Source organism: Anabrus simplex, chromosome 3, assembly GCF_040414725.1.
Source record: "Anabrus simplex isolate iqAnaSimp1 chromosome 3, ASM4041472v1, whole genome shotgun sequence".
NCBI classification, from domain to species: Eukaryota; Metazoa; Arthropoda; class Insecta; order Orthoptera; family Tettigoniidae; genus Anabrus; species Anabrus simplex.
In genome coordinates this window covers 126,754,638-126,765,841 of record NC_090267.1, presented here as the reverse complement: position 1 = coordinate 126,765,841, position 11,204 = coordinate 126,754,638, and the positions used below count along the sequence as shown (strand labels likewise).

Here is an 11,204-nt window from a genome sequence, read left to right as displayed (position 1 = left end):
TTTCTTTGCATTTCTTCCAATGTCGCTCTTCAACCGAGATATTGTGTAAGTTGACGAATTTCTCCGGCGTATCCCTCACTCCCACAATTTTCTTTCTAAAATTTGTTCTTTCCTATATATTTTCTCCTTGGGTACCCACTTCTTCCTAGTCATTGTGAACTTCCTTCAGTCACAAAGCTTGTGCCTTCCACTTTTCTTGTTGGCTGAGTATCCTGTGTGCCATTCACTTCGGATTCATCCTCTTAATGTGCCCATAAAATAATAGTCATCTTTTCCTCATAGTAGTTGTTATCGTCTCAACTTTTTCATAAAGTTTTTCGATTCGGTCTCAATCAGAATATGGTTTGTGACTCTAGTCACGTTTTTGGACCAAGATTTTCCTAAGAAATCTCTTTTCTATTTTTTCAATTACTGGGTCCGTTACTTTCTTCATGATATTATTATTATTATTATTATTATTATTATTATTATTATTATTATTATTATTATTATTATTATTGTTTTAACATTCATTGGAATAAAATATTATTAAGGAACTTTCGTACGTTGAAATATTTTTGAGGTTATGTTATAACCTGGCAATAAATCTGCCTGCAGTGGTCTCTCGTATTTAAAGGAATTAGTGAAGCAGGTACAGAAACAAACTGGGACGACAGCTGTATAGCCATAAGATATGGTAGTGTCCCGTCAGCGTAATGCCCCAAATAACACACAGCTCCTCGTACAAGTACAGTCAGGTGTTTCAGTAAGGGGTTTCGATCTACGTCGATTATTTTCAGTTATAGCGTGTAGATCTTTTGATCTGATGGCAGTCAGGCTACCTGCGTGTCAATTTCGAGGTCGTGATTTATTATTCCAGGTTGCAGAGAAACTGAAACTATATTTGGTAAGCAATTGCAGACCTATGATACAATCATCGGGTAAACATCGATTGTGTCCTCACGTATATATTTAATATGCCGACGACGTGATATAAGGACTGCCCGAAGGACTTCTTTCGACACTTCAAACAGCCGTCGGGTTTGTATCCATTACCTTCTCAGTCCTATGTTGACATGATGCTCTTCCATCTTGCTGGCTCATTTCGTGACATATGTCCTGCAGGATTATTTGTGAATGGCGATCAATGTGGCTGACGTTCGTTTGACGAGCAATTCTCCACTATTCCTGGTCGACACCATGTAGCTCACTGGTGATTAGAGACCTGACTTCGTTAAAAAAATGTTATGTGTCTCAGGAATCAAAACTCGGATCCTGCACGAACGTGATTGACGGGTTACCTTTACAATACCATGGAACTGGCTTTTACAAATTTGACATACCTTCGTTGCCGGGACAAAACCTCCTATGTGATAATATTTTTGGAGATATACTGACCCGCAGCACTTATGAAATGAAATGGCGTATGGCTTTTTTTGCTAGTGGCTTTACGTCGCACTGACACAGATAGGTCTTATGGCGACGATGAAATAGGAAAGGCCTAGGAGTTGGAAAGAAGCGGCTGTGGCCTTAATTAAGGGCTGGTGAGAAAATGGGAAACCCCGGAAAACCACCTTCAGAGCTGCCGACAGTGGGATTCGAACTCACCATCTTCCGGATGCAAGCTCACAGCCGCGCGCCCCTAACCGCACGGCCAACTCGTCCGGTGTATGGCATTTAGTCCCGTGAGTGTCCGAGGACAAGTTCGGCTCGACAGATGCAGGTCTTTTTATTTGACTCCCGTAGGCGACCTGCACGTCGTGATGAGGATGAAATGATAATGAAGACGACATATGAACCCAGCCCCCGTGCCAGCGAAATTAACCAATGATGGTTAAAATTTCCTACCCTGCCGGGAATCGAATCCGTGACCCCTGTGACCAAAGGCCAGCACGCTAACCATTTATGCATGGAGACTTACATTATGAAAAGCGAGAATGACTTGACAATACTCACACAATATTGCACCTTATATGACAGAATCTTATCGGCCAAAGATCTAAGATAAAATATACCGGGCGAGTTGGCCGTGCGCGTAGAGGCGCGCGGCTGTGAGCTTGCATCCGGGAGATAGTAGGTTCGAATCGCACTATCGGCAGCCCTGAAGATGGTTTTCCGTGGTTTCCCATTTTCACACCAGGCAAATGCTGGGGCTGTACCTTAATTAAGGCCACGGCCGCTTCCTTCCAACTCCTAGGCCTTTCCTATCCCATCGTCGCCATCAGACCTATCTGTGTCGGTGCGACGTAAAGCCCCTAGCAAAAAAAAAAAAAAGATAAAATATTTCACATAGGAGGTTTTGTCCCGGCAGCGACGATATATACTTTCACCTTAAGTCCCCGTACTCAACGTTTTCATTTCGACGGTATATCGGCATGGTCGAAATCAGAACAAGAACTTTATGTCAGAACATGTATTTATAAACACTTTTCACTAGGAAGAATCTTCTAATATCTAGATATATAGATATGAAAAGAAGAGGTAGATCTTGGATCAGTTCTATACCTTAATCCCCGTAACAGATGACCATAATCCTCTGCAGATAACTGTAATCTCAGCACAAAACTCTCTGTGTCAATATTCGTCTCCCATTTCAGCTATCATTTACACAAATCTTCAACGGAACATACTGTATTTCAAACAGTGCCCTTCAATTCACGTGGAAAGTAGAACCCTCCCTTTTCATCCTGTTCTGATCACCGGCTCCACTGACCTCTTATTTTAGCAACTAATTTCGATGTCACGGTCAAAATCCCGTGGGCTATTTCGCAGTGTTTCCTCCCACCATCCCGTACTTGATATGGCCTCCCGCAAGGTCGCCCCACCCCAGCTGAACAGTATATAAAGAGAGACTAGGAACCCATTTAGTACACTGTCCACTCGTCAGAGAAACAGAAACATCAACTAACCATGTTCAAGCTGGTGAGTAATTGGCATTGTTTAGCAAGAAAACCGGTCTATATTAGGATGGCTGTGCAGTCTTTCATCCAGGTATCAGTTTCTACCAACACAACTGAAAGGAATCTCTCACTAGGGAGTTGGTACAAAATTATATTCACTGCTATGAATTTTTCAGTTCAACCCGTGGAAGTGTAGGAATGAACTTGCCACATTAAACACATATCCACGTGACTCATGCTGGGACAAAATGCCACTAAATATAAAAACCCTCAGTCGGGGGCTGTGAATTAATTAACACGTAGCTTCCTACGTTATTGCCCTCGGCTCCATTTCTGGTTCATCACTGGAATTAAATTTTGGTATGAGTTTTACAACGTGGGATTATGAAAAATATTAATGAATACATCATTTTCCAGAGTGTATGGCATTAACCTTATTAGTCTCGTGTTTCTAAAAAAATATTATGAACAAACTCTCAGTTCGTATAATTATAATTGAATAATAATTGAAAATATTGAATAATTATAAAATGATTTGAAACGTTCGGAAATGTGCAAGGTTTTATGCCTAATGTATTCTACAACAACTGACCGAACGTGAAGCAAGTAAAAATGTACGTATTAATCATAAGTAATCAGAAAATTAATTTACAGCTTAATATTTAACTCAAATCACCAGAATTTGATTTACCCTTTTCCAAAATTCTCACTTGCACTCATAGGATTTTAAGTCTTCATCTCAGTCTTTCCAACATTTTCATACGCCAAATATTTGTCAATAATATTTTGTTAAGATCCTCTGTGACTCAGGTGGCAGCGCGCCGGCCTCTTACTGCTGAGTTCCGTGGTTCAAATCCCGGTCAAGCAATGTAAGATTTGTGCTGGACACAGCGGAGGCGGGACAGGTTTTTCTCCGGGTACTCCGGTTTTTCCTGTCATAATTCATTCCTGCAACGCTCTCCAATATCATTTCATATGTCATTCATTAATCATTTCCCCAGAAGAGTGTGACAGGCACTGGCAGCCGGTACTATTCCTATCCTCGCCACTAGATGGGGCTTCAATCATTCCATTCCTAATCCGGTCACTGACTGGAAACAGGCTGTGGATTTTTGTTTTCAATATCTTGTTAAACATTCTTCCATATAAATGAAATGACATCGAAGATAACAGATTAACTGACAAGTAGCGAATTTTAATAATAATTTATTAGGAGTCCAAAGGACTCACTACTAATTAAACTCACAATATAGTGGACATATGATGGGTTTTCAGCTTGAAGGCAGATTTCATCTCAAAATTTCCACCATCAAAACAAACCAAACCCCATGGCACTACAGCCCTTGAAGGTCCTTGGACTACCAAGCGACCGCTGCTCATCCCGAAGGCCTGGAGATTACGAAGTGTCGTGTGGTCAGCACGACGAATCCTCTCGGCCGATATTTTTGGCTTTATAGACCGGGACCGCTATCTCACCGTCAGATAGCTTCTGAATTCTAATCACGTAGGCTGAGTGGACCTCGAACAAGCCCTCAGGTCCAGGTAAAAATCCCTGACATGGCCGGGAATCGAACCCGGGGCCTCCGGGTAAGAGGCAGGCACGCTACCCCTACACCACTGGGCCGGCATTTCAACCATCATCTGCCATAGACATATTGACGGCCAGGAATAGGTGTACTAGAGAAGTAAGGAGTAGCGTAATTTAACCTTCCTTATTGACCTACTTGGAGCTACTACAGGCAATCAAGCCTTCTGAAACATATTCACAACTGCACAAGTCGTTCATCGCAGGGAGTGACTGCATTAGAATTCGTATCTGTTACCCTAACTACCTGAATGAAATGTGTTCCTTTCTGTCGGGTCAGACAGTAAGACATAAATTCCATCATGGCCTAATATGCTGACGTTGCATTCACAGATTTAAAGAATACCTCAAGCAGATTTTTGAAAATTTTACGAAGCCTCTGACACTCAAATTTTTCCTCAAATATATGTAATTTTAATAAGCGTGTTGAAAAATATGACATCCATTTCTCTTAATTCATGGTGCCTTAATTAGTTTGCTCATCCGTCTCTAAGAAGAAAAATACAGGTTCTTGAGTATGAAATATCAGTATTATAAATGAGACACGATAAATTAGGAAATAAAAAAGTGCATTTCCAGACTTTTCCACTATTATTTACATAGGAATTGCAAAAGTACGTATAATTAAATTTCATTACACTACCTCTACAAATCTGTCGGGGCGATCGAACCCGTTACACTTGCCGTATTAATATTGTAAAATATCAGACTAAGACAGATAAAAGAAAGTACTAAACTTGTTTGAGGCCGCATCACAGAACTATGAAAGCATTTCTCACCATTGTTGCAGCTAGTCTTTGGTAGAAGATTTGATGTTTAATAATTCATATTGAGAAAGTTATGCTTGTTTCGTAATAGCTGATAATTTACAAAACATTGTTATTTTTTTACAGTTCGTTCTTCTCGCCGTCGTGGCTGCCGCCTCCGCTGCTCCCGGCTACCTTGGCGCTGCCGTCGCCGCTCCTGTAGCTTATGCTGCTCCTGCTGTAGCCGCCGCTCCCGTGGCTTACGCTGCTGCCCCCGTCGCCTACGCTGCCCCCGCCGTAGCTTACGCCTCTCACGCTGTAGCAGCCCCCGCTGTAGCCTACGCAGCTCCAGCCATCGCTGCCGCTCCTCTTGTCAAGAGCCACGCTATCATTGGTTAACTTCCTCTCTGAGTCATAACCTAATGTATTTTGTAAATATTTAAAAATGAAATATTAAATTAATATTTCCACTCTATAGACTGGTATTATTACTTTTATTTTAAAATCCAAATATTGTGTATTTCAGGTTCCGTAGAAATACATTCCCTTAACGTTATCGATTAAGATTAGGAGGTTTGCTTGGCCGATGACCTAGCTGTTAGGCCCCTTTGAACAACAAGCAACAAGTAAACAGGAGCTGCTTGTTTTTCCTGGAAACTGGAAGTACTTAAATTAAGTATTAATTATTTTACATTGTTACATTGTTACTGATAGGCTAGAAACATGGTGCGATCAATATCTGTTAGATTGCATTCGTGAGATGCGGGGTTTGAACCACAACATCAGCAACTCTGAGGATAGTTTTCAGTAGTTCTCCATCTTACCATCATGAAAATACTGAGGATATATCTTAATTGAGATGACGGATGATTCCTTCAATGTCCTAGACGTTTGCTCTCCTAACGTATACTAAAACCTGTCTGAGTTTCTGCGACCTTAGTCCATTATAACGAAAAACATTTTTAGTGTTCACAAGTTGAACCGAAACCTCTGAACTCGTGAGGAACAAATCATCTACCTCTGTGACTTGGAAGTTTTTTCATTCTGTCCTTATAACGCTTAAGTTGTTGATCAATTAGCCACTGGAATAATTGCAATATAATTTTATAGCATAAATCTGTCGAGTTGGAACCTTGGAGTTACGTAATGTACACAGTTTGAATTAGGACATTTCGTTAGGTTTTGAAAACGGACGTTAATAACTCATATGATATAAAAATTTACTTGTTTGTACAGTTGTAGGATTAACTGTAATTATAGATACTATTCATTGTGAAAGAGTTGGAAGTTATATGAAAAATATAATCACATTAGCTGTAGTCCTCAATGTAGTCAAACTAACCAATCACAGACCTGACATAATCGTTATCGTAACGTGTAACCCTTCGTGTGTTACTGGGTACATATGATCATAAATTAGGAAACTTATTTTAATAACCTATTCTGAGGACGGGAAATTGTGAATGATAAAATAGAATGAAGAATATCCATTTTTGAAATATGATGATGATGATGATGATGATGATGCTTGTTGTTCAAAGGGGCCTAACATCAAGGTCATCGGCCCCTAATAGTACGAAATGAAATAACAAAAAATTCAAATTCATCCACTGACCAAAATAAAATATAAATGTCCTGAAGAACGAATGGATGGACATGAACCCTTCAAAAAAACAAAAACAAACAAACAAACAAACAAACAAACAAACAAACAAACAAACAAACAAACAAAAACACTGGATCGGACTCAAAAAGAAGGTAGTTAATTAGAGTATTACTGACCAAGGGACCATTTATAAAGCACAATGATGCTTGATGTCTGAAGGGGTGCTAAATTCACGTCTAAGGCCCCAGAGAATGGTACATGTCGCGAGTAAATTAGAACCATGGTATTTGTCATTTTGGGGTACTGATCAAAAGTAGCGAAGACTCACGGTGGTCCACACAAGATGGTACTACTCATAAATATTGCAATTCGTGCAGGGAACGCAGACCTATGGTGTTTCTCACACAATGGTGCCACTCATAGCCAACGCAAACCGGTAAGTTTCCTCACCTAGGTGTACTAGTCACGGGCGCCGGTATTCCCGTGGTGTTCCTCACATAGTAGGCACCAATCACAGGCAAAGCTGACCCACGGTGCCGCTCATATAGCGGTACAACTCACAGGCTACGCCAAGACCCGCGGTGTTGCTCAAATGGGTACAACGCACGGGTACTGGAATCCACCAGGCCAGGCTTTTTACTGCAACTAATCACAAACCTATTTCGTACCAATTTAGTGATACTACTCGCAAGAACATGCAACCCATGGTGTTCCCCGCATGATGGTACGAATCAAGAGTAGTTTCATGGTTCCAAGTCAATCATCCCTTGGTCGCCCCTTGTAGTCGCCTCTTACGACAGGCAGGGGATACCGCGGGTGTATTCTACATGTGCGGCAAACTCGGCTTGACACGTACTCGTATAATTTCGTGAACTGCGCCTTCACAAATTGCCGTTTGCTTCCATCGCCAGATGCCTTCCCGAAACATTTCAGAGGGAACGTTATTGTTGCCTACTTCATGTTCTTTTCTAACCGCTTACTTACACTATTGTCAACCTGATGCATTTAGGCAAATCCAGAAGTACATTTCATGTGTGATGGATTAACTCGAGGCTGAGAAATTAATTTTCCGACCTGAAAACTATGGTGTTTACAAAATACCCATTACACAATGTACAAGGTGAGTACTCAGGGAGGATATTCGTCCTTGCAAGCCTCGTGTCGGTAAAGAGGCCACCACTCCGTCCCCTTACGCTCGTATAAAACCCATCAGTTTCAATAAATGAATAACCGGATTTCAAAACTTTTGATAAAGCGTATCCTGTTAAAGAAAGAGACGAAAATGCTCTCTTTGAGACTGTAGACAAGCATTGTGGTGTATTATGTCATTTTGGCTCACAGGCAGTAATTCATCGTCATGAATTTCCGAAATTCGGTGCGAATTAGGCCTACATTTTAAAATGTACAGCACACTAAAATAAGTTGTTGAACACTTAACTGAGAAGCCTAGTAATGCAGTTGGGACCGATGACCTTCGATGTTAGGCCCCTTAAAACCACAAGCATCAGGAAAACAGTAAACCGATCAATTACTGCTGTAACTTATAAGTAGCAATACTCTGAAATGCTGTTCGGAAACATAGCCCAATCTGGCTGAGATCATGACATGACTGGGAGAGCAATATGGTTACGGTGGCTATCGCCCAGATATGACACAGAAAATTAACTCAGGCTCGCAGTAGTGTGATATGGTACTCCCTGTATTCGAGTATTCGCAAACCTCGGCCAAATTTCAAGAAGCGAATACAGCACTGGTCAACCAAACATTCAACGTTAGTGCTGAATTATGGAATTCACTCATATAAACATTTTGTGGAGACTGCCTAGTTGATGAAATAAAGGTGCTTAAAATTCACCTTAAAATCAGCAGCATATACAAATTCACTGATTTATATCAGGAAATAAAAACATTCCGAAACTAGGCACCGATTTGTGGAGAGGCTCATTGTTCTGGCGTTCACTACACGAGAAGTACCGAGGCTGTGCATAGTAGAAGCCTTCGTCTTGTATTGCTTCTGTCGCCTTTATGACTCGTGTGGAGATAGATAATCATTCTTCTATGACTAATGAGAATTCCTACCATCTAATTTTACTGGCCAAGAATTGTGGTAGTATGGATTTCCACTAAACGCACTAGTCCAGATGCCCCTATATGAGAGAAAACAATACCCATAGAGGTTTATCGTATTTAGTCCTTCTGTTACAATGATAAAATACACGAGTCATCGCACGTATTTTCATACAGCTTTGGAGAGTCAATTGCATTACTCTCGACAGGATGGAGGCTAACCACACACCAGAAAATGATTTTGTACAAAAGTGTCTACGACTCGAGTCCGTTAGGAGAGATCATTGGAATAGGGAAATCGGAGTAGAAATAATCGTATTATTTTACAACAGCCGTTTCATTGGATTTAATGTGCCAGCATTTCGGCGGAGTCTCTGGTTCTCTATAGTCAACTAAGAGCCTAAAATTATTAACACTGATGCTCTCGAAAGACATCCGTTTTACTCCCCAGCGAGTGAATATCTACGATGATTTTGAACGTTTAAATATGAAACGTTATTGACGAACTTCTTCTATTCCAGGAACAAGAAAAAAATGATGTGAAAAAATGAGGACTTTTACGAACGAATGTGTACGAGAAAATCTCAGGAAGTTTTAGCTTGAACTTCTAACGCCATCAGATATGTAATCAGCTCTGAGCCGCACTGTAATAACAAATTGGGAACCTCAGTGTCGTTCAAAAATACTGTCCCGCAATACAAACTTCACCAGGAACCAGGATTCTCTGTAATGCGTGATACATTATTCATCCTGCGAGATGAAAGTATTGTGGGTAAGCATTTTCCTTTGAACGAGGATGGTGAGAAATTCTGAGCTAAATGAGTCATATCCAAGCAGTTGAATATTCCTACTGACCAAAGGTATAGTACTGTATATGTTTCAAGCTACCCGGCCACAAAAGGAGGAGTACAAATACGAATGGCGTACTATATTGTTTTACACTTTATTTTTTTCTACACAAATGAATTACGTTACACATAAGTTGTTGCATCCACCTTCTCAACATAATCTCCTTGTAACTATATGCAATTTTGCCATCGTTATGTCAATCTCTCCAGATTTTCCTGAAACCATTCTTTCGGAGTGCTGCGTACCCGTGCCTTGACAGCTGTGTCCAGTTCTGCAACATGCGCAAAATGGTGACCACGCAGAGGTTTCTTCATGTTCCCGAACAGGTGATAATCACATTCTTTGGCAGTAGACTGCCCTTTTGCTTTCATTGCATCGATTGTTGTTTCGTTTGTGGCTCATGGTAACGGAGATATGTCTCATTATCAGTCACAAGCCTAGCCATGAAGTCGGATGGATCTTGATCATAGCGTTGCATAAGTTTTCTGCACACGTCCACACGCCTCTGCTTTTCGTCTGCACACAAGAGTCTAGGCACCCACGTGAATGTCACCTTCCCCAACTGTAAGTGGCTGTACAGGATGTTTCGGATAACTCCCGTGGTTGCCTCCACTTCCGTAAATGTGAGGCATTTTTTTCCTTGGATGGCCTGTTCGACCCGGACAATATTGGCTAGTGTCACATTTCTTTCAGATGGTTCGCTTGACCAAAGTTGTGCGCCCTGTTTCCAACCTTCCACCCAGTTGTAAACTGTTTTCTGTGACGGCGCATGTTCTCCACGGACTGCCACCAAGCGCCGATGAATTTCTTTAGTGGTCACGCCTTCCTTCCATAGAAACCAAGTCGTATAGCGCTAGCCTTGACGGTGGCTTTCCATGTTGACTGCTCCTACGCTGACAGTGTTGTTATGGAATGGCTATGACGGGTGCATTCGTTAGCCCCTGTGCATGTGCTGCTACCAAACGGTGGTACCAGACACTAGTTACACGTCACCACCTTCAAAAGTGAAATGTAAACCATATCCGGACGTACAAGTAATAAAGTGTAAAACAATATAGTACGCCCCTCGTACTATAAAGGTCTCATTTGTAGAGTCTGGTAACAATTATAAGAGGAGCATCTGATTTAAGAACCAACAATTAAACACTCTCAAACTTCAGTGCAAGCGAATTTTAGGAGTTGGAAGTTATGTCTGAGGGTATCGGAATCCCTGTTAAGATACACATTTCATGGCTAATATCTAAAGAATAAGAGACAAGCTTGCTTGTTTCTTTCCTTGATTGTTTGAATACTTCGACACAGCAATAATCAAATACAGTTTATAACGTATTCTGTCCCAAGAAACGTCTTCAGACAAATGCTCTACATTCACACCTATCTTCTGCCATCCTCTGGTATTTATGATATTTTCCACCATCTGGTATCTCCGACTACTTCCCTTCCTTCAATTCACTCTTCCTTCTGGTGGATCC

General features: G+C 41.1%; 1 protein-coding gene across 1 annotated transcript; it reads left to right on the top strand.

Annotated features, from left to right (window-relative positions):
* Positions 1-2,871: 2,871 nt before the first annotated feature.
* LOC136866686 (cuticle protein 16.5-like) lies at positions 2,872-5,609 on the top strand. The gene is made up of 2 exons (XM_067143800.2): positions 2,872-2,901; positions 5,358-5,609. The coding sequence occupies exons 1-2, from the start codon at positions 2,890-2,892 to the stop codon at positions 5,607-5,609; spliced, it is 264 nt and encodes an 87-aa protein (XP_066999901.2). The 5' UTR covers positions 2,872-2,889.
* Positions 5,610-11,204: the final 5,595 nt, after the last annotated feature.